The 25,733-nt window shown below is 36.9% G+C and overlaps 1 protein-coding gene across 3 annotated transcripts in view; it reads right to left on the bottom strand.

The window, feature by feature from the left end:
- Positions 1-25,733, bottom strand: part of PLXDC2 (plexin domain containing 2) — a 414,801-nt gene that overhangs the window by 26,697 nt on the left and 362,371 nt on the right. For all 3 annotated transcript variants that reach the window (XM_060293095.1, XM_060293094.2, XM_030837117.2), the window contains one exon: positions 9,816-9,976. In XM_060293095.1, coding sequence (XP_060149078.1) covers positions 9,816-9,976 — 161 coding nt within the window. The remainder of the gene's footprint in view (positions 1-9,815; positions 9,977-25,733) is intronic.

Genomic DNA, 25,733 nt, shown 5'->3' on the forward strand with positions numbered 1-25,733 from the left:
GCCCAGCGCTCTGCGGCACGCGGGATCCTTCCGGACCGGGGCACGAACCCGCGTCCCACCCATCGGCAGGCGGACTCCCAACAACTGCGCCACCAGGGAAGCCCGTATTTAGACATTTACGTCCAGGTTTTACTGTGAAAACCATCGTGTGACTTCAAGTTCAAATTAGTATGCACAATTTAAGAATGGTGAGACTGTTTTGTCCTTCAGGAAAATTAACTGTTTTGGAGAGCAGTCTTATTTACTTATGCATGTGTGTGTACTGTACATATCTACCCAGAACTGATTATTACCAAATTTGAAGTTCAGGAACAAAGATCATCATAAACTCTTATATCCTTCATTATCTGACTAATAATATCTTACTGCTCAAAAAAGGTTAACATTTTCTCTAAGCATTTTATGAGGACTGTCTCTTTTATAACTAAACATTCAACTTGAAATCCATACCTAGCTTAAAGTATATCTATCTTCTCTCTCTCCTCACTAGCATGGAAGCTGCATGACAGCAAGGATGGTTTCTTGTCCATTTTGTTTATCTCTGTGTCTTGGGTACCTGGCACATAATAGGGACTCAACAAATTCAAATAGATGAATGAATGAATGGTCAACATATCAGATAGCTTTGTCAGCCATCTCTCTCCTCAAGCATCTAACTTCTCCCTTGTGCTGAAAATCACCTGGTTTTCTACTTTTAAAAAATATGGAGGGCTTCCCTGGTGGCGCAGTGGTTGAGAGTCCGCCTGCCGATGCAGGGGACGCGGGTTCGTGCCCCGGTCTGGGAAGATCCCACATGCCGCGGAGAGGCTGGGCCTGTGAGCCATGGCCGCTGAGCCTGCGCATCCGGAGCCTGTGCTCCGCAACGGGAGAGGCCACAACAGTGAGAGGTCCACGTACCGCAAAAAAAAAAAAAAAAAAAAAAAAAAAATATGGAGAGAATCAGATTTTCTGTTTAACCCCCTCTTCTCTGCAAGGTTTTCTCTATAAACCAGCATTGTCCAGTAGAAATAGAGTGTGAGCCACCAACATAATTTTAGAAGTGTCTAGTAGCCACATTAAAAAGTGAAATTAATTTTAATAATATATTTTATTTAAGCCATTATACCCAAGATATTTTCATTTCAACATGTAATTAATATAAAACTATTAATGTTATCATACATTCTATTTTTGTACTCAAACTTCAAAAACTGGTGTGTATTTTACATGCACCTTATTCCAGACTAGCCACATTCCAACTGCTCAACAGCAACACAGGGCTAGTGGCTGCCACACTGACAGCACAGCTCTGCCCCTTTCCTTTCTCCAATCCTCAGAGTAAAAATTGTAACCTACTCAGAGACAAACTCCATTACCATTGCATTGTCTTAGTGCTCTCCTGAAACATGAAGGACCTTGTTCCTATAATTCTCTACCATCTTTAAATGAGTCCTTTCTACTGATTTCTTTCTCTCTGAGGACGTTTTCAATAGTGCCCTACAGCATCAGCAGCAGGATAGGGTATTCTTAGTTTTTGCTTTTCTATTATCAAAAAAGCTAATATTTTACTCATAGAATCTATTTTGCCAAGGTATTGATCATCTTTATCATCAGTTTTACCGTTTCTCTTCATTTTTATTAATATAGAACAGTCACATCTGCACATAAATGTCTAAATATCAGCCATTGTTTAGAATACTAAAGAAAATTAAGCACGGTGTTCATCATGGATTCTTTTATTAAGATTGCTAATTGAAATTATTTTGTTTATGGTCCACATAGAATCCTTTCATGGGATTGTTTTTTTCATATGGTTACCACTTTATACTATTACTTTCTTGGCCTTCAATTAGATTACATTTTCTGTATCTTATTTAAAAATCTTAAATAGTGATAGTATTCAACAGTGCAAACATTTATGTCTGTAGCCCATATTCATGCAATAAAAATTTATTATAAATCACAGAATCCATGCTTAGGAATGTTCAGCAAACATTAAATTTGATGTAGAACCAAAGGCATATTTAATTCTTCCAAAGAGATAGTAGTTTCATCAAAATCTATTAAAAATTAAGAAAAACATGCTTATTTGAATATTTGTTCTCTGCTATTTTATTTCAAGACAGTGAACCTGATTTTAAAAAAGATTTTTAAGCATGTTATTCATTCATGTATAGAAGATGGGTTTTGGTCAAAATCAAGTGTCTATTCGAAAATTACTGAGAGAAGCCATACAGGTAAACACAAAATGAAATCCATATAGTAAAAAGTCAAAAGAAAGAAAATGCTCAGTTTAAGACCTGAAGAGGGTGATGGAGGAATACAGAAGGTAAGTTTTTGAAAAATAGACCATTCTGCCAGATGAGTAAGACTGACTGTCTCAGGAGAATGGAACTCTTGGCCCAGATCCTCTGTATGAAGACATGAGGCGTAAACAGTCAACTCAATTATTGTTTAATTATACAATATATGGAGTGACGGGTTTGCTTTATCATCAAGGCCTCCTTATTTTCATCTACTTTTCTCTTGATTTTAATCGTTTTATTGCCTTGAGTCACATTCACTTGGCATTCCATATAACAATGAATTTCTAGAATTAAATCCCCATTTTATCCTATTCTCTTTCTATAAACAAAAAGTTTAAAAGCTAAAGCCCAGGTAATGTATGAGGAAGAGTGTTTGTGTCCACAAAACATATAATAACTGGTGTATATTTTCTGCAAGAACAAAACCGATAATAGGTACTGTCATTATTATCTTCGCTAAAAAAAGACAATAGCAATGACAACTACATAAATTGGTGTACATCTTTGGGCAACGATTTTGGCAATATTTGTTAAGTGCTTTTAAACTATTTATTTCTTTCACTTGATTCTACTTTGGGGAATCTGTTCTAAGGACATAATGTATGCCCTTAGCTACACATCCTCCTACACTGCAACATACAGTGCATGAAGCAAGACCCTTTTACACACAGAGAGGCAGCATGGCCTAGAGGTTAAGTGTATGATCTCTGGAGAGCCTGGGCTGGATAGCCTTACTCCACCACTGACTAAATGCATGATACTGAGCAAGCTGCTTAAATGCTGTGCCTCATCTTCCTCATCTATGACATGGAGATAATTTTAGTACCTCATAGGGTCTTTGTGAGGATTAAATGAGGTAATAAGTGTAAATCACTTCTCCCAGTGAATTTAATAAATGTTCGCTGTTACCATTACTATGTTCATAATGGGGCCAATTATCACAGCAAAAAATGGTAAGAGCCCCAATGCTCCACAATACAAGACTGGCTGCATGAACTGCGGTCTACCCACTGGAGGCCAAGTCATTAAAATTCATCACAGTGTGCACAGTGTCTAGCACAGCACAGAAACTAATTCCTACAAGTGTTTAATGCAGTCTGGATTTTGTGGTGAAATACACAAAGATACACACTGGGTCACATTTTAATATCATGGAAATTGGGATGTGTCTTAAGGTCAAGGGCATGTCACAGTTTAATGGGGAGTGTGTGATGCATCTCACATTTGATTCAACCTGTGGTAGGCAGAATAATGGCCTCCCAAAGATGTCCATGTCCTAATTGCAAAAACCTGTCAACCACCATAAAGGTGAAAGACTTTGTAGATGTGATTAAATTAAGGACCATGACATGGGGAGATCCTGGATCACAATGGGCCTTATAAGAAGGAGGCAGGGGTCAGAATTAGTAGAAGATGTGATGATAGAAGCAGAGGTTGGAATGATGAGAAGAAGGGGCCAGGAGCCACGAAACGCATGCAGCAATTGAAACAATTGAAAATGGCAACGAAATTATTCTTCCTGAAGCCTCCAGAAGGAACCAGTTCTGCCAACACCTTGACTTCAGCGCAAAGACACTAAGTTTGGATTTCTGACCTCTAGAACTGTAAGATAGTAAGTGTGTATTAGTTTAGGTTATCAGGTTTGTAGTAATTTGTTACAGAGCAATAGAAAACTAACATGTAGTCAAACTGCGTGAAATAAGGTTCTTTTTTACTTCAAGGCAATGTTAGCAACGTTAGGCCCTCAGTGCTTTCTGAATACCACTTGACAGCATAAGAGACAATGAATGTAAAGCTACTGAATGAATGTTGAATGGAATAGCATACAACCATCAGAATGATGTTTACAAAGAGTATATAATAAAAGAAAAAAATGTTATTTGAAAAATAAAGATGATCAGGAAACTTGCACAAGCCTCTTAGATAGCCTCATCCACCAGAGGGCAGAGAGCAGAAGCAAGAAGAACTACAATCCTGCAGCCTGTGGAACAAAAACCACATTCACAGAAAGATAGACAAGATGAAAAGGCAGAGGGCTATGTACCAGATGAAGGAACAAGATAAAACCCCAGAAAAACAACTAAATGAAGTGGAGACAGGCAACCGTCCAGAAAAAGAATTCAGAATAATGATCGAGAAGATGATCCAGGACCTAGGAAAAAGAATGGAGGCAAAGATCGAGTAGATGCAACAAATGTTTAACAAAGACCTAGAAGAATTAGAGAACAAACAACTAGAAGAATTAAAGAACAAACACAGATGAACAATACAATAACTGAAATGAAAAATACACTAGAAGGAATCAATAGCAGAATAACTGAGGCAGAAGAATGGATAAGTGACCTGGAAGACAGAATGGTGGAATTCACTGCCACGGAACAGAATAAAGAAAAAAGACTGAAAAGAAATGAAGACAGCCTAAGAGACCTCTGGGACAACATAAAATGCAACAACATTTGCATTATAGGGGTCCCAGAGGGAGAAGAGAGAGAGAAAGGACCCGAGAAAATATTTGAAGAGATTATAGTCGAAAAATTCCCTAACATGGGAAAGGAAATAGCCACCCAATTCCAAGAAGCACAGAGGGTCCCAGGCAGGATAAAACCATGGCAAAACACACTGAGAAACATAGTAATCAAATTGACAAAAATTAAAGACAAAGAAAAATTATTGAAAGCAACAAGGGCAAAACGACAAATAACATACAAGGGAACTCCCATAAGGTTAACAGCTGATTTCTCAGAAGAAACTCTACAAGCCAGAAGGGAGTGGCACGATATATTTAAAGTGATGAAAGGGAAGAACCTACAACCAAGATTACTCTATCTGGCAAGGAACTCATTCAGATTCAATGGAGAAATCAAAAGCTTCACAGACAAGCAAAAGGTAAGAGAATTCAGCACCACCAAACCAGCTTTACAACATATGCTAAAGGAACTTCTCTAAGTGGGAAACACAAGAGAAGAAAAGGACCTACAAAAACAAACCCATAACAATTAAGAAAATGGTAATAGGAACATACATATCCATAATTACCTTAAACATGAATGGATTAAATGCTCCAACTTTTGGTCACAGGCTCGCTGAATAGATACAAAAACAAGACCCATATATATGCTGTCTACAAGAGACCCATTTCAGACCTAGGGACACATACAGACTGAAAGTGAGGGGATGGAAAAAGATATTCCATTTAAATGGAAATCAAAAGAAAGCTGGAGTAGCAGAACTCATATCAGAAAAATAGACTTTAAAATAAAGAATGCTACAAGAGACAAGGGACACTACATAATGATCAGGGGATCAATCCAAGAAGATATAACAATTATAAATATTTATGCACCCAACATAGGAGCACCTCTATACATACAGCAACTGCTAACAGCTATAAAAGAGGAGGAAATCAACAGTCCCCCAATAATAGTGGGGGACTTTAACACCTCACTTAGACCAATGGACAGATCATCCAAACAGAAAATTAATAAGGAAATACAAGCTTTAAATGACACAATAGACCAGATAGATTTAATTGATATTTATAGGACATTCCATCCAGAAACAGCAGATTACACTTTCTTCTCAAGTGCACATGGAACATTCTCCAGGATTGACCACATCTTGGGTCACAAATCAAGCCTTGGTAAACTTAAGAAAATTGAAATCATATCAAGCATCTTTTCTGACCACAACTCTATGAGATTAGAAATCAATTACAGGGGAAAAAAGGTAAAAAACACAAACACACGGAGGCTAAACAATACGTTACTAAATAACCAAGAGATCACTGAAGAAATCAAAGAGGAAATAGAAAGATACCTAGAGACAAATGACAATGAAAACACGACAATCCAAAACCTATGGGTGCAGCAAAAGCAGTTCTAAGAGGGAAGTTTATAGCAATACAAGCCTACCTCAAGAAACAAGAAAAGTCTCAAATAAACAATCTAACCATAACCCTAAAGGAACTGAGAAAGACGAACAAAACCCAAAGTTAGTAGAAGGAAAGAAATCATCAAGGTCAGACCAGAAACAAATGAAATAGCAACAAAGAAAACGACAGCAAAGATCAATAAAACTAAAAGCTGGTTCTTTGAGAAGATAACCAAAATTGATAAACCATTGGCCAGACTCATCAAGAAAAAGATGGAGAGGACTCAAATCAATAAAATTAGAAATGAAAAAGGAGAAGGTACAACAGACACTGCAGAAATACAAAGCATCCTAAGAGACTACTACAAGCAACTCTGTGCCAATAAAATGGACAACCTGGAAGAAATGGACAATTTCTTAGAAAGGTATAACCTTCCAAGACTGAACCAGGAAGAAACAGAAAATATGAACAGACCAATCACAAGTAATGAAATTGAAACTGTGATTAAAAATCTTCCAACAAACAAAAGTCCAGGACCAGATGGCTTCACAGGTGAATTCTATCAAACATTTAGAGAAGAGTTAACACCCATCCTTCTCAAACTCTTCCAAAAAATTGCAGAGGAAGGAACACTCCCAAACTCATTCTATGAGGGCACCATCACCCTGATACCAAAACCAGACAAGATATTACAAAAAAAGAAAATTACAGACCAAAATCATTGATGAATATAGATGCAAAAATCCTCAACAAAATACTAGCAAACAGAATCCAACAGCACATTAAAAGGATCATACACCATGATCAAGTGGAATTTACCCCACGGGCCTCTCACAACAGTGAGAGGCCCGTGTACCACAAAAAAAAAAAAATTAGTTATTGGTGCATAAGGAGATTGAGTTTACCAATATCATCCAAGTTGATTTTCATGTTCTATATTATGCTGCTATCTACTTTTTTTTTTTTTTTTTGCAGTACGTGGGCCTCTCACTGTTGTGGTCTCTCCCGTTGCGGAGCACAGGCTCCGGACGTGCAGGCTCAGTGGCCATGGCTCACGGGCCTAGCCGCTCCGTGGCATGTGGGATCCTCCCGGACCGGGGCACGAACCCGTGTCCCCTGCATCAGCAGGCGGACTCTCAACCACTGCGCCACCAGGGAAGCTCCAATAACTCTAATGTAATTAGTAATTCAAATGTTTGAATTCATAGGTCTGGCATGTCAGTCACTGTGCAGTCATCACGGATATGCGTTCAATTTTGAAAACATGGGTCAGCTTTAATAATAGTAAAATTATGATTATTATCTTCAAAAATCTTCTGCCAGGCAGCCACTGTGAGCTGCTTGAGGACAGCAGGGTGTCAAAGAGTTAGTGATTCAGGCAGAATTATTGGCAATTGACAGAGAATCTGGGAATCTGCAGAATGATTCTGCTTCACTTGAGTGTTGAAACACGAGAGCTCTTCCCGGAAGTGTGGCTCTTCGACCTTGGAGAAGCCATTCCACCACTCTGAACCTCAGTGTCTTCCTTCGTGTTATAAGGGTGTGGAATTAAATTATCTCTAAGATTAATGCCCTCCCGCTCCCGGCAGTACTTTCACTATTCTACAGTCTTACTTTGCAGTCATACAAGGATTGCTGTGAATCGGTGTGAACTGGGTCCTTTGCACTGTGCAACTGCACTAATACCATCACCATCAGATATTTCACAGTGTCAGAAAATAAACTTCATAGTGTATAAACAGGCTTAAACCTGTGAGGGTTACAGCAGCAGCCTGATGTCTGGTTAGTCACTGAAGCTTTACAGCTTGTCACTTGTCAGATCTTGGAGCAATGCATTCATGACCTCGGGAAAGTTTTCTGCTTTCTTGCATGAAAATTAAGCACATTAACAAAACTTAATAAGACCTTTCCAACTAAATGCAATACCTGATAATTTCTCGATTATTATGACTTTAAATGAGAATGACATTTTTGGAAGACTTCATGTGTGAAAATTTAGTGGAAGTTTTAAATGTCCTAGGATATTTATTATCTTTTTCTTTCCAGAAAATACTGATAGAATACCTCTTACTTGAAAGGCTTAAGTTATTTAATCCAAATCTCGAGGAATTTATAAGTCTGTAGGGTGGAATAAATCACATACATATTTAACTCTAATGCAAAACAGAAAGGTAAATGCCAGAGAAAGATAGAGATGTATTACTATGGATAGAATTTCAGAGGAAAGAGAGATTATGTCCAGCTGTCCTGGCAGAGAGATGGTCCGGGGAAGCTTACAGGGTACATGGTATTGAAGGCTACTTGGATACAGAATTCAAGAATTGAGATGGAAGGGGAGGACTTTTTTGGTGGAAGGAACAGAATGAGTAATGTCTTGGTGACATGGGGAATTTGGGGTGTGTATGGAGAAGAGAATAGAGTGAATTTGATGGTACTGAACTCCAGGTAAGAAGCTATGGGATAAAAATTGAAATGGTAGACAAGATACAAATAACCTTGAAGGAGAACTAAGGAGACTGCACTTTACTCCACAGACAGTTGAGAGCCGTAGAGGACTTCTAAGCAATTACTTAATTGATTTGCATTCACTTCCCCCTGTTCTAGAGGTTAAAGGTAACTTTGTAGTTTAAATGTCGTTATAATTTCTTACTCAACACGTGAACAAAGCTGCCCACTGTACATCACCCAGTGAACTGGAAAAGACCTAAAGTTTACAAGTTTGAGGCTCCGAGGGAGAAGATTTCCTTCATTGCTCTAGTATTTATGTTGTGTTGAAGGGCAGTGGCTCCATTAAGACGTTGGGGTGAAAGCTATGCACACACGAGGCCCAGGAAGCCCAGTTGTCTGGAGGATAGAAGGTGACTTGGTCACACTGACCTTATCCTGTGGCCCCCAGGCTTCCCAGTCTCTGGCCTTCTGGACATCAGGGCTTGGCTCTGGCCCTTTTTACACAGCCGCTGGTCCTCCTACCTCACTGCTCTTGGGCACTGGCACTAACTCTACTTTCTGTACATGAAAACACAACACTGATTCGGCACAGTGCTCTCTTTGTGTTTGCATGAGCGTGTGTGTATGCATGTGCATTTATACGTACATGTATAAATATACACACATCACACAAAACGGTGATGGCACATACCATAATCTTATTGTTGTAGCTGCTATTTTGTAGGGGAATATGTATTTTTCCTAAATAGTTTGTGAGCGTTTTAAGAGCAGGGTCACCATATTGTATTGTGAATCTGGCCAATACTCAATTACTGTTATAGCGATTAGTTGATTTAAGCGAAATCCTTTAGCCTCCAGCATACGCTTCATTTCCTTCTAGGATCGAAGAGCAGCTGCTTAACATACTTGGTACAATAAGACAAAAAATATGGTTTCTAAGATAAAAAATATGGTTTCTATTTTCTTTTCGATCTGTAAAAGGCGAGATGGCTTATTTCTTTAAAAGCTCCTGAGGTAAGGCAACTGAGCTCATCACGTGAAAGCCATCTATCAACAGGTACTTGCACAGGCATGCGTGCACGTGTGACATCAGCCAGCTCACAACTGCAAAGTGGAGGAATCATGTGCTAAATATTAAATGCAGGTGGTGTCAGCAGATGGCTGGAGTTCATCAGCTAGCATGGTTTTCATGTACTCTACTGGACACTCACCTCAATAAAGAAGATGCTGGCTGCCGACGTCGGATGGTGATACATATAGACTGTCACAAGGATGGCTGCGGCTATAATGAGGACGAGGATGAGAATTCCAACGATGAGGCCGGCGTGAAGGGTTCCCCCTTTCTTCTCGGCTGCACTGTCATCTGTAGAGGCTGGAAGAACAGCACAGCTGTCAGGATATTCACGTGTGCACGTGTAGGTCTGCGTTTTCATTGGAGGGAATATTTATATTCTTAATAAAGTACCAGTGAATTTTTTTTTCACTTTCTGTACAACTATCCTTTTCTTTTCCTTTCCATAACACCAGTTTTAGAAGTTAGATGCTCTTTATTTGGGCAAATGAAAAATCCATACTATTAATGATTAAAAACACATTTATAATTGTGTTTTAATTTATAGTTCATCTTTATTCTGTTAAATAAGGCAAAATTAATAGCCTTTATTCTAAAAGTTCTGTGGAAAATCTAAAACTAACTATATAATAAATTTAACTTTGATTTTTCTCATTAAACCACTGGCACTCTTACCTATGGAAAAATTGATTACGTTTTGAAATCTCCTCTCTCATTTTCTTTTGGAAAATTTAAATGGAGGCGTATCAGACATATTTTGGTGGGCTACACAGGCATTTTCAGAAAGTCTGTGCATGAGTTCAAAGGATAATTTTCAAAATCTGTTTTAAACTTAAATGCTCTATAAAAGTGTAACAGATGGATGCTAAATGACCCTCAAATAGTTTATCACTATCTAAAGGGAACACACAGCACATGAAAATATTCCACTATGCCACATGTCAGTATCATTTTCTCTAACTTTTACTGAGATGCTCTCCACTGTAATATCCATTTTCAGAGAGTTAGGAAAAAGGAGAAATTAAATTTCTAAAGTAATAATCAGTCAAGGCAAAGTCAATCAGCCAAATAAAACTAATCTCTAAAGTCTTCTCTTGTTCTAAAATTATGCAATATTTGATGTCTACTCAGGCATTTAGAGGAGACCTTCTTAAATTATGTGCAGCAGGTAACTGTATCTTAGTACATAATATGATTGGTATTTTTGAATCATTAGAAAATTCTTTAAGACTCATAGAAGTTCTAGAACAGTGATTCCTAATCCTTTCATTACCAATTTACATCTTTGTTATTTCCAACCTTTGCATCTATGTTTTAAACAGCTTTTTGGTCTATTAAACCTCATTTAATAAGCACTGATTTAATTCTTTTATTATAATTTTCATTAATAGAAAATAACAAACGTGACTGCCTATCAGAATGTGTGGTAAATACAAAATAACAGAATTTCAAATAGAGCAAAGAAATATGACCTCCCAATGCTTCTTATACATCCTTTAAAGTTTCGTTGCTATTTGTTTATTCTTTGCCTGAGACCCATAGTTGGTATTCAGTAATCCTTCTCCAAATCTAATAAAGCTCAAATTCCTAAAGGTTTCCCTTACATAACAGAAATTCATTAGTTAAAGAATGTAAAATTTAATGAGTAATTCATTATGTAAAAGTTCATTTACAGAGAAGATTCTGGGAACATGGAAGAGTAGGAACTATCAGGAATCTGTCTTCCCACATAGAAAACAATTGCACTGGCAGAATCTGTCTGACAACTGTTTTGGAACTCTGGACTCTATGGAAGCCTTGCAACTTCCAGGGAGAAGGCTCAGACTGCAAGCTGTGGTTAATTTCAGTCAGTTTCAGCACTTAGTCCAGAAGTAGCTATGCATCCTCTGCCCATTAGCCATGTGGCAGTCAACTACACACCTGTTTCTGAAGCAGCCTGCAGGAATCGCAGTAGGCAAAATGTACCCTGTCCTGAAAACATTGGGAGTGTGTTCTGATCACCGATTGATTGGTGCTTCTCATCACTGAGGGGCAGACAAAGATGCAGCCATTGGTTTTGCACCTTCTGCCATTGTTGTAAGCCTTTCTGCCTGGATCTAAAGTAACATCCAAGTGATTTAAAGAACCAGTACCCTTTTCATCCCACCTCCCTTTATTTTTCTCTTTTCCGACTTTTGGGAGCCAGATATGAGAGACTAGGATATTCAAAATCAAATGCACATGTGGGGAAAATTAGAACATGGCTGTATGTGGCCAGGGAAAAGCTCAGAAAAGACTCGAAAAGACCCCAAGATTACACCTCAGCACAGAGACAGCCTACAAAGCCAATAAACTAGTAAATAAATTAAATAAATATGATAACAAAAATCAGCAAACTCTGGGGAAGGGGGAGAATGTGATTTCCAGAGTCCCAACTTAATGAGATTCAAACGTCCAGTTTTGAAAAATATTTCACAAGGCATACAAAGAAACAGGAAAGTATGGCTCTTTCAAAGGAAAAAAAATTAATCAACAAAAACTGTCCATGTAAAACACCTGATGGACGATCTATTAGACAAGCACTTTAAAGCAACTGTCTTAAAGATGCTTGAAGAACTAAAGAAAGAGGTAGAGAAAGTCAAGAAAACAATGTATGAACAAAATGGAAATATCCATAAAGAGACAGAAAACCTAAAAAGAAACCAAAGAGAAATTCTGAAGCTGAAAAATATAATGACTGAAATTAAAAATTCAGTAGAGCATTCAAAGGCAGACTTGAGCAGGCAGAAAAGAGAATCAATTAACTTAAAAATAAGACAATGGAAATGCTCAAGTCTGAGGAAGAGAAAGAAGAGAGATTGAAGAAAAGTGAACAGGGCCTAAAAGACCTGTGGGACACCATCAAATGGATCGGTATTTGCATCATGGAATTCCAAGAAGAAGAAGATAGAGAAAGGGACAGAGAATGTTTGATGAAATAATGGCTGAAAACTTCCCAGTTTGATGGGATCCAAACCTCCCAAATTTGATATAAACATCCAAGAAGCTCAAGGAACTTCAGGTAAGATGAAATGAAGGAGACCAACATGGAGATAAATTATAATCAAACTTTTGAAAGACAAAGGCAAAGAGAGAATCTTGAAAGCTGCAAGAGAGAAGCAACTCATCACATACAAGGGATCCTCAATAAGAATATGAGCAGATTTCTCAACAGAAACTTTGGAAGACAGAAGGCAGTGGGCTGATATATTCAAAGTGCTGAAAAGTACCTGTCAACCAGGAATCCAAAATCTGGCAAAAGTTTCCTTCAAAAGTGAGGGAGAAATTAAGATATTCTCAAAGAAAAGCTGAGGGAGTCGGTTACCACCAGGCTTGTTCTGCAAGAAATGCTTAAGGGATTCCTGCAGGGTGAAAAAACGTGTAATCATCTCAATTGATACAAAAAAAGAATTTGACAAGATTCAGCAGCCTTTCATGATGAAAACACTCAACATCTAGGAAAAGAAGGAGAACACCTTGACAAAATAAAAACCGTACATGAAAAACTTACAGCTATCATATTCAACTGTGAAAGCTAAAAGCTTTTCCTCTAAAATCAGGAATAAGACAAGGATGCCCACAGTTGCTACTTCTATTCAACACAGTATTGGAAATTCTAGCCAGAGCAATTAGGCAAGAAAAATAAATAAGAGGCATCCAAATTAGAAAGAAGTAAATTGATCTCTGCAGATGAAATGATTTTATATATATATATATGTGTGTGTGTGTGTGTGTGTGTGTGTGTGTGTATGTGTGTGTGTGTGTGTGTATATATATATATATATATATATATATATATATATATATATATATATACACCTAAATATTCCCTAAATATTCCCAAGACAAACTGTTGGAGCTGATAAATGAATTCATCAATGACGTATGTAGCAGGATACAAAGTCAATGCACAAAAAGCAGTTGCATTTCTATACTGTAACACTGAACAATAAAAAAAGAAATTACAAAAACAATTCCATTTATAATAGCATCAAAAAGAATAAAATACTTAGGAATTAACTAAGGAGGTGAAAGACTTGTTCATGAAACATTGCTGAAAGAAATTAAAGAAGACATAAATAAATGAAAACACATCTCATGTTCATGTATTAGAAGACTTAATATTGTTAAGATGTCAATACTACCCAAAGTTATCTACAGATTCAATATAATCTCTATAAAAATCCCAATGATGTTTTTGCAGAAACAGAAAAACCCTTCTCAAAATTCATATGGAATCTCAAGGGACCCTGAATAGCCAAGACAATCTTGAAAGAGAAGAACAAAGCCAAAGAACTCACATTTCCTGATTTTAATACTTACTACAAAGTTACACTAATCAGAAGCGTATGTAATGGCATAAAGACAGACATATAGACCAGCAGAATAGAATAGACAGCCCAGAAATAAACTGTAGCATAAATGGAAAATGATTTTTGACAATGATGCGAAGACCATTCAATAAGGAAAGGACAGTCTTTTCAACAAACAGTGCTGGGAAAACAGGATGTCCGCATGCAAAAGAATGAAGTTGGACTCTTACCTAACACCATAAACAAAATTTAACTCAAAATGAATCAAACACATAAATGCAAGACATAAAACTATAAAACTCTTAACGAAGATATAGGGCAAAAGCTTCAGAACATTGGATTTGGCAGTGAGTTCCTGGCTATGACCTCAAAGGCATGGGCAACAAAAGAAAAAATAGACATTTTAGACTGCATGAAAATCAGAATACTTTGTGCATCAGAAAAATATCACCAGACTAAAAAGGTAGCCCACAGAATATCCAGACTATATAAAGAACTCCTAAAATTTAACAACAAAAAGCAAACAACCTGATTCAAAAATGGGCAAAGGACCTGAATAGACACTTATCCAAAGAAGATACACAAATGGCCATTAAACACATGAAAAGATATTCAACATCAGCGACCATTAGGGACATGTAAATCAAAACCACAATGAGATACCTCCTCACAGTTATAAGGATGGCTACGATCAACAAAATAGAAAATAACTAATGTTGGTGAGGTTGTGGAGAAATTGGAACCCTTGTGTGCTCTTGGTGGGAATGGAAAATAATGTGGTCACTATGGGAAACAGTAGGGTGCTCCTCAAACAATCAAAAACAGAATTACCATATGATCCAACAACTCCACTTTGTGGTATATACTCAAAAGAATTCAAAGCAGAATCTTGAAGAGACATTTGTACATCTATCTTAGCGGCATTATTTACAATAGTTAAAACATGGAAGCAACCCAATGTCCATCAACAGATGAATGGATAAGCAAAGTGTCACATAAACATACAATTGAATGTCATTTAGCCTTAAAAAGAAAGGAAATTCTTACATATGTTACAACATGGATGAACTTTGTGCTAAGTGAAATAAGCCAGTCACAAAAAGACAAATACCGTATGTTTCCACTTATGATTAGAGTAGTCAAAATTGTAGAGACAGAAAGTAGAATGGTGGCTGCCAGGGACTGGGGGGAGGGAGGAGAGAATGAGGATTTTGGTTTAATGGGTACAGTTTCAGTTTTACAAGATGAAAAGAGCTATGGAGATGGACAGTGGTGATGGTTGCACAACATTATGAATGCATTTAATATCATTGAATTGTACACTTAAAAATGATTAAGGTGGTAAATTTTATGTTACGTGTATTTTATCGCAATAAAAATATAAACAATTTACAATTTGCCAGGCATATTTGTATTGTTTTACAAGTATCAAATTAATGACCATAAGAGATAGGCATTATTATTATTCCCATTTCATAGATGAGAAGACTAAGGCATAGCAAAATTAGGAAACGTGCCAAGGTTGTAAAGCTATGAAGATGGACTGGGACTCAAACACGAGCAGTCTGCCCTCAGAGTCTGCACTCTGAATCTGTGATCAATAATTTCTCAATTAACACTGAACTGTATGTACTGCTATTTCCTCTTATTTCTTGTGAGTTCTTCTGGTAAAGAAGTCTGAAAAGAACCTGGTAATTTCAGGTCAAGATAAATCAACTTCAATATGATTAAAGAATTAACATTGTGCCTGCAAAGGGACAGAGCCTGTGTGTCTTGTCACTTCTCTGGGACAAGGAGGGTGTCAATGTCTGATATCATATGTACTTAAACCCATGTTTGGTGGAGGGAAGGAGGGAGAGGGAAAAAAGGGAAATAAAAGAAACAGAAAAAGAAAGGCTGTTGAAAATGGGTTACAGATAGTGGAATAACTACTTCTCCAATAAAGATCAAATGAGGTTATAATAAATTACTTAATCCGTCTAGTCTTCGGTTAGTTTATCTCTACCACATGGCCAATAACAATAACCACTCCATAGGGTTGCTGTGAAAATCAAACATTTAATACATATTAAGTACATAGGAGAGTACCTGGCATGTAGTAAGTACTTAATTAATGTAGCTATTATGTTATTGTATTTTATATGAGGCAAATTATACTGTCAGATTCATGACACCATATAAACTATGTTTCTGCCCTGAACATTTGTTACTTTTAAGAGTTTGGCTTCATTCTTAAGTATGCTTGTATTACTGCACTTTGTGCTCTTGGCTATTTTCTCACTTTTAAAAGAGTGTGACAGATTACTTTCACGGGAAAATAGGATTAATTTAAAGGTTGCTTTGGGGAAAATGTGGCAAAAATATCTACTTGAGTCACGAAAGGAAGCCTTGAATGGTTCTTCAAATCTCATATATAATTCCATCCCTCTATCCCTCCTTCCCTTCATCTATCCATCCATCCATCCATTCATCCAAAAAGCATCTGGTTCTATTTCTGGGATTAACAGTCTTTTACAAGCAACATGCCAAAGTTCAGTCTCATTTTTTGTGTGTGTGTGAGGATGGGAAAGGAAAGGAAAAGACACTTATGACTTGACCTTGGGCTGTCACTTCCCAAGTGGGTCAGAGACCCAGAACCTGTTGAGGAGGCAGTAGGCAAGGGACAGTCCTTCTCAGGAAGGAAGAGGAGAGCCAGGGACATGTTTCATTCAATAAGAGTTCTCGTCAGTAAAACTATCTTTGACTTGCAGGACATAGGTTGCCAATCTTTAGAGTAAAAAATCGTAATTGCATTTATACCTTGAAATCTACTCATTCCTTTTATTTAGACATAAATGCTTACTTTCATAATTATTACTTATTTATATTTCTAATAATGGCTACTTATGAAATCTCCCTTTACAAATTCTCCTTTACAGTACTGGTATAGATGTGAAGACACCCTTTCATATCTAATGAAACCTGTACAGAATGTAGTTCGTTACTAGCCAATTAGTATTTTATAACATTTTTGGATGATGATGATTTTAATAAAATAAACAATCTTCATGGATTTTCAAAATATTACTAACCAGTCTACAACATAAATATGTAGGACTCTATGAATGTGCACATGACTTTATGTGTCTTAGAGAAAAACACTTAAGGAGAAATGTAGCAAATTCAATTCCAAGATATTACAGTGTTATCCTGGTGTCCCAAGCCAGTGCTATTTTTAAACGCTTCAGAATAACCATCTAAATGAAGTGGCAAAAATTACACACATATTTCTGGAGAACATATTTTTCTGTTCTCATATTATTTAGCCAAGTTTTCTGCATCTCTATTCTAGCTGGTCTCTCTATTAACAGGTATTATGATGGCATATTAAGGGACATTGAGTCTGGAGGTGAAGTGAACACCCCATTGATGTGCTCTGATATTAAATTCTTTCACTATTTGGTTTCCAGTTTAATACCACTATTCAATTAAATGGTATAGGTTTTGCACACTTAGGGGGACCTGCAAACAGATTGCAGAGAATCCTTTGTGTTAAAAATGATGAGCACCTCAAACGCAAAATTGAAATTTAAAATCTTTAAGCAAGTGCTAGTAATTTCCATATTTGAAGTTTAGTTCATTCACCTCAAGGGCAGACTGCTCAAATAAATTGATTTCGTTCCTTCAGAAAAGACAATAAACAAAGATGTCAACTTTGGCGACATTCATTCCTGGGGCTCGACTGATTGTTCCTGGAAACTGGCAGATAGAAGTGGGTCAAAGAAGACTCTGAACATGTTTCAGGTACAAACTTCTGAAGCTTGTCAGAGTCCATAGGGGTTGGGGGAATATTCAGAGGTCAGAAGGAATCTAGTCTGAAAACCAAACTCTAATTCTATTCTTAGAAATATCTTATGCTCTTTCATTTATGTCCAAAAGTGAACAAAAGCCAAAGAATTCTCCTCACACACGCACAGTACTGCTTAGAGGACAATTCAAATCTTTAGCTTTTTTACCTTTACGTTGTGTCTTCAAATAAGATGAATTAATGACAAAACACAATAAGACATCCTCAAATAGAGCCTCAAGGCCAAAAAAGGAAGTATATAAATATATTTGAAAAGCCTATCAAATCAAGATCTTTTTTTCTACTATGTTGTAGACATACTTTAAAACATAAATGAAGCACAGAAAATCAATAGTATCAAAGATAATATACTCTCATCTGAGCCACTGAGTGACCTATCAGTTCTTATGAGTTCCTAACTTCTTAGTACATTATAAAACGCAGATCGATATTTAGACACAGACAGGACTGTTGAGAATTGTCAAAGCTATCAAAGCATTCGCTATCTTTGGGTGAGTTTTACCTACCATGATAGCAAAGATAACAGATTTTTAAAAGGTATTAAGCACACATTGAAAATATTCAGGACCTCATGTAAATGTGTTTAATTTTCTTCATTTCAAGAAAAGTTTATGAATTATTGATAAGAGACAAAATGAAAGAAAGAATAAAGTAGAAGAAAGAAGATAGGAGGAAAGAAGGAAAAAAAAATTGACCTTTTGTTTCTTCAAAGTGTAGCATTTAATTTTAAACCTCTATGTCTCCTTGCTTTTTCTACGACTGATTTTTTTTTCAGTATTTACATGCATGTAGCATTGATATTCTGTATTTAGAAGTACAATCCTTTAATATGTTAGAGATTTTAATACATTGCTAAAATGGTCTGTACCCACTTTTAAATCTTGCTGATAATTAAAGTCCAGCAATAAAGTAAAACTAAAATAGAAATACTCCTTGTCTGAAATTTTATTCACTCTAAAGTGTTACTTCTAAATCTAACTCTTCTCTTGGCTTTAAAAAGAAACACTACAGCCCATAAATTCCACAATGTATTAATGTCTTTTGGGGGACCAAGAGGCTTTGGACAAAGTCTTACACAAATTTGTTCAAAATTCATAAATCTTATATGGTTGATGTCAAATGTTCTTTTTTAACACTTCAGAATGAAGTTAAACTATGAAATGCTTAAAATGTTACTGTTCCACTTTTGGATTAAAAACACATGACTTTCCCTGTGGAATATTACTGAACCCATTTATGAGCTAACGAATGTCACAGAAGAAAATCAAGTAAAAATAAAAATTTTAACTAAATTGACTTTTCCTTTGGAAGTTTCCCTTGCAACTGATCTCATTTTGTAGCTCATATAATAAGTCTCATAGCTCTTTTAACTTTCTATAGATATGATATAGACATGATCATGACCTTGGTTGGCTTCATTCAGAGTTTCCCCTGGTGTTTTATGTATTTTCTTATTTTTCATAATTCTCTTAGTTCTTTCATTTTATAACCCTGGTGTTCCTATTTTTTGGATGCTTACCAATCTGTCAATATTACTTGGGTATTAGAGGTCCTTGAAACTATCATGCAACCCATACCTAATCCACAATACGAATCACTGTGTCAATACATTCATAATTCACTTTATGACATCTCCATAGGAGGAATTTGGGTAAGTACTGGGAAAAGATATTAAAATGAGTGCACAAAACGCAGCTAAGTGCGTTATGTGCCGTGAGAACAATATCTGGCAGCTGACCCAGCTTCTCTTCTGCAGCCTGTGCTACTCCAGGGCAGCTGTGACATTTCATTCAGGGAAACATATAAAACATTCTGGCTTAAAAGAGCTTAGGTTATGACAATCCTTTTTAAACAAGAATCTGTTACCTTTTATCTTAGAAAAATAAAGCTAAATAAAATTTCCGTGAAATCATATTAAAAGAAATGCTTGATTCCATCAAAATGAGGGATTTGGGACAGGAGTCGCCACCCAGCCTGCTTCCAGCCTTGTTCTGTGATTGGTGCTTTTGTGCATGAGTCTGTGTGAGCGTCTAAAAGAGGAGATCTACCATATTTATAGCTACTGTAATACCAAAAATAAATCCTTGTAATGATCCATGATAGTTTTTCATTTCTTATTTATGTGCTTTTTTGTAACAATCAACCTATGTCTCTAATATTTTCAGCAACCAAGATCTTTATAAGATCTAACTTGTAACGTTTCCCTAACATCAGCTTTCTATATCAAGTTGTCTTGTTTCTTCATTTAAAAATTATTTTTTAATGATAAAATGTATCTCTACTTCTACAAAATAATCCACAGAAATCTTAGTACTTAAATTATCCATAACTATTAAACATGTATTAAACACATATATTAAAAATATATTCACAGTTACTATGGAATACCAAAAAATGAGGTTGACAACGTACTTTCAAGATCTGGGGGTACAGAATAGAGTGACCCTTCAGGCCATTTAATCCTGTCCATTAGAATGAAGTCAGTTATATTAAAAGAGGCCACTTCTATACAAACATATGAATATCACAATGAATGTTTGCTTCCCTATCAAATCCATCACTTTTTCTGAACATAGAGAAAGAACCTTTTCACCTTGCTCCCATCAGTGTGGAAAGCCAGATGTGTGTCCAAACCACTTAGCTAATATGAACCCTTACTATTGCCACTCCTTTTAATCATGGCTGTGCTACCAAGTCAATATGAGGCCTTCTTGACATTATTCATGGAAATGGGAATCCGTTCTCTCACTGAAGCTTAAGTGCATGCTGGATGAAAGCAAGGATGTCTCAGTGAATAGTTTTTCCAGTGGAAAGATCAAGTTCAGTCTCCATGCACCTGCACTGTACACCCCTCTGTAGGAAAACAGGCCACCAAGGTCCTTATGAGTTTAACTGTCTCTTCCCAGAGCCCAGCGGCAGCTGGGACATGGCCATGCTACAAAGAACCTGCAGCCACTATCTGAAAAACAAAAGCCAAGCTGCTGTGATTCAGTAGGCGGTCTAAATAAAATCAACCTTTCTGTGATTATCTATAGGCAACTTCTTCTGAAAACTGCTGAATATTAAACCAATCTCAAGGTCTTTCACACCTGAGTTTATACTTAAAATTAACGAGAACCTTTGTGCTTCCTAAGAAAGCATGGATTAATTTAGTTGCTGGAGACAACAATTTGGCCCTTGTGGGGGACCTCAGGATTGAAACTTAGTCCTTGATGCTCTTAACAACCACACAATCCTTTTGTTATTTGTTGTAGTTTGATGTATGGAATCTCCCAGGCAGGACTAGATGAATGTGCTGTGTATCTCAAAAAGACAGAATCGGAAACTGGGAAAAAAACTTGGGTTACCAGAACTAATAAAATGTGCATGTATAGCAAGAGTAGAAAGAAGAAACTGAAACTTTGAGGACCAGTATTGCAGGGTATTTATAGTTTATCGCTTAGCAGCAGTACTGTCACAACATGGCTCAGATAATGCCTCTAATGGGGACAGAGTCAGCTAGCCGGCCTGGGAGGAAGGATGCTGTAAAATGGTGTTTGCCACAACTGTCTGCCCCTTAGGTCCTGGAATATCAAGTTTCCTGGCATCCAAAGTTCCACACTTTGAATGTGGGATAGAATATGGTTACTCCAGCAGGTGAGCGCTCGTCTCAGCCTAATCTTTTCCATCAAATCAGTTTTGTAAAATGGTCCCACACCGTGGGTAGGCAGCACTCCTTTGACTCTTATAGTTGCAAGGGTTTGGGTCTCAAAGTGTTGGGGGATGGGATCAGAGGACCTGTAAGGCTCATTCTCACTATGAACTGGCAATTGGCGCTGCTTGTGTTTGCTGAGATCTTGGACCGCTTTAACAGAGGGAGAATGGCAGGCAAATGGCTACATAATGTCCTTGCTTTCATTCAACATGCACTTAAGCTTCAGTGAGAGAAAGGATCCCATTGTTATGAATAATTTCAAGAACGTCTCATGCTGATCTGGTAGTAGAGCCATGATTAAGAGGAGTGCAGGTACTAAGGCTCCACACTAGCTACGTGGTTTGGACACGCATCTGTCTTTCTGCTTTGACAGGTACAGGGTGAAGAGGACTCTTCCTCCGGGTTCAGTGCCACATCTGGAGCAGCCCTCCCAGGTTGTAGGACAGGATGGCAATGGGGAGCAGCATGTGCTCTGACAGCAGAGTGTTTGGTGGTAGAGCCCAGCTATATCCCTTACAGACATGTGATCCCAGACAGATTACTTAAATCCCGTGCTTCTGATATTTCATGCGTAAGATACTTCATGCGTAAAATGGGATTACAGTACTACTTTCTTCATAGGGTACTCTAAGGATTAATGAGAGAAACATGCAAAGCCCTTAGAAGAGTGCCTGGTGTATAGTAACAGCCCAATAATTGCTAGATAATTTTATCATTATTAGCAATTACATGGGAAGATTCTAAGAATAACTTAAAGCAAAGCATGAATCAAGTAATCAGAGCATTAAATTTTACGCTACTAATTAGAGAAGCTCGTTTGCTAAGGATAAGACTTTTTACTCTCTTTCATTAAGAATTTTAAGAAGCTTGGAAAAATTTCTTCACAAGAATTAAAAAAAACTATCTAGTTTATGAGAAGGGCATCAAAATTTCTCTTTTTTCTTTCTTTTTTTTTCCCACTAAGATAAAATTTGCACCCTTGAAATGCACAGATCTTAAGTGTACAAATCGATAAATTTTGATAATTTTTATATACCAAAGTAATCATCATCTCCATGCCTTCAGAAAATTCCCTTTCCCTGCAACCACTGTGCTTCTTACCGTAGATTCATTTCATCTCCAAAATATATAAACAGCTCATGCAGCACAATATTAAAGAAGCAAACAACCCAATCCAAAAATGGGCAGAAGACCTAAATAGACATTTCTCCAAAGAAGACATACAGATGGCCAAGAAGCACATGAAAATCTGCTCAGTGCCACTAATTATTAGAGAAATGCAAATCAAGACCACAATGAGGTATCACCTCACACCAGTTAGAATGGGCATCATCAGAAAATCTACAAACAACAAATGCTGGAGAGGGTGTGGAGAAAAGGGAACCCTCTTGCACTGTTGGTGGGAATGTAAATTGATACAGCCACTATGGAGAACAGTACGGAGGTTCCTTAAAAAACTAAAAATAGAATTACCATATGATCCAGCAATCCCACTACTGGGCATATACCCAGAGAAAACCATAATTCAAAAAGAGACATGCACCTCAATGTTCATTGTAGCACTATTTACAATAGCCAGGTCATGGAAGCAACCTAAATGCCCATCAACAGATGAATGGATAAAGAAGATGTGGCACATATATACAATGGAATATTACTCAGCCATAAAAAGGAACAAAATTTGGTCATTTATTGAGACGTGGATGGATCTAGAGACTGTCATACAGAGTGAAGTAAGTCAGAAAGAGAAAAACAAATATTGTATACTAACGCATGTATGTGGAACCTAGAAAAATGGTACAGATGAACCGGTTTGCAGGGCAGAAGTTGAGACACAGATGTAGAGAACAAATGTATGGACACCAAGGGGGGAAAACCGTGGTGGGTGGGGATGGTGGTGTGATGGATTGGGCGACTGGGATTGACATGTATACACAGATGTGTATAAAATTGATGACTAATAAGAACCTGCTGTATAAAAAAATAAATAAAATTAAAAAAAAATGGTCTACATCAAAAAAAATTATAACTTCTTCCTGATGTATGAGCTTTTTATCATTTGATATGTTCCTCTTTACCTCTGTTGCTACTCCTTGTCTTTAAGTCTACTTAGTCTGATATTTAGTAGCCACTCAACTTTTCCTATGGTTACGTTTGCAGGATATATATTGTTCTATTGTTTTACCTCAAAATCTTTTACCTTAAAATCATTTTACATCTCTTATAAACAGTATATAGTTGGATCTTGTTTTTAAAAAGTCAGTCTGATAATCGATGTTTTTAAATGGAGTGTTTATTCTCTTTATATTTAATATAATTATTGGTATGGCTGAGTTTGGTCTGCCATTTTGCTATTTGTTTCCTTTGAATTCATCCATTACGTGGTCAATTTTTTCCTCCTCTCTTGCCTTCTTTAGGTTAAACAAATGTTTCTTAGAATTCCATTTAAATTACACTTAAAAATTTTTTCTTTAGTAGTTGCTGAGCATAATGTTAACACGTGTTAAAATCACTTATGGTTGAAATTTTTTCCAGTAAGTTGTTAATTCATTACTGTAACTGAAATAATAACATTTGGTCACAGTAGCTTATAGTACTGTTATGAATTAGTGTTAAATAATTAGCGCCTGTCCTTGTTACCCAAGATACATTTTAAATCTTGCATGGTATTATTTGAACACTGCATAAGAAAATTAAAGCAACAATTAGTCTTAATGGAACAGTAAGCCACTGAAAACCTAGCTGTTGAAAATACTAAACTAAATTTACCATCTAATGGATTAAAATACTGTCTTTAAAGCTTTATGCCTTTTAAAAAATAGCATATCTTTTCTCTCACAAAAAAAATTTTTTTTTTTGCTTGCTTAAACTTGTTCAGCTTACTAAATGAGCCATAAGCATTGATTTAAGCTCACATGAAAACACTTAGTGTTGATGTCATAAAATGCCAAGGATGGTCACCGAGGTCAGCAGGCTCCAAATACATACTGGCATGCCCTTTATACATTAATAGGAGGCTCCCTCTTCCATTCCCCTCAGAAATGTTTTATGAGTCCTTTCAACTCCTGGACACTGTACTCTGACCTCTCCCACTCACTCTTGCCCCATTGCTTTGTCTCCTATTATACTGAGAAACTAGCAAGCTCAGATGAACTCTCTCAACTTCTCCCTCTCACCTGGCTCATTTCATTAATGTGGACTGACCTGCCCCAACCTGCACATATATCAGTTCTTTCTCAGTCATCTCTCAACTCCTTATTTTCATGTCTTTTTTCTCCTCAACACCTCTAACATGGAAATATGCTCCTAAAATAAAACAACAGAAATCTCTACTTCCCTTCTCACCAAGCTTCTTTTAAGTAGCAGCGTGTCCTGTTTGACTTCAATTTCCTTATTTCCCATCGACTTCTCAGATTCTGTCTGGGGATTGTGCAGCTGTGGACTGTAGAACTGCCAGGTCAAGGTCAACAAATATCAACAAGCTACCTAATCTAATGGTCACTTTTCTGTTTTTTTTTTTTTTAACTTGTTTTGTCTGCGGCATTGACATTGTTCTCTACTCCCTCCCTGAAATTTTCTTCTTCTTTGTTTTCTGTGATACCAAACTCTTCTGATTTTCCTGCTGTCTCTTTTACTCTGTTTTCAGTTTCCTTCACAAAATCTCAAATGCTGTGTTCCCTCCTTAGTCCTTTTCTCTCTTCACTTATATATTATTCTTTTGTAATCTCATTCACTCTGATAACTATCATTTATATGCTGATGATGCCCAAACTTATATCGTTTGCTTATATTTCTCAAGTGAGTTTCAGATTTGCATAGAAAGATGCCTACTGGACATCTTCATTTGGATGTCCCACAGATACTGCAAAGTCAGTATGCTCAAATTAAATCCTTGCCTCTCCTAAAAACCTGTTCCTCTTCCTGTTTTCCCTCTTAACAGCACCATCATCCACCATATAATTAAACCCAAGTTCTGGGAGCCATTTCAGTCACCTTCCTAACGCATAAATCACACATCCAATCAGATATTAGTTACGTAGCTTCTACTCATTAAATATATTTCTCCTGTCCATTCTCTCTCCTTTATTCCCATTATTAACCACTACTTTAGTTTAGCCTCTCACTGTTTCTTCTATGAATTACTAGTATTGTTTCTTAACTAGTTTTCTTGGTCTCAGTCTCACT

Source organism: Globicephala melas, chromosome 2, assembly GCF_963455315.2.
Source record: "Globicephala melas chromosome 2, mGloMel1.2, whole genome shotgun sequence".
NCBI classification, from domain to species: domain Eukaryota; kingdom Metazoa; phylum Chordata; class Mammalia; order Artiodactyla; family Delphinidae; genus Globicephala; species Globicephala melas.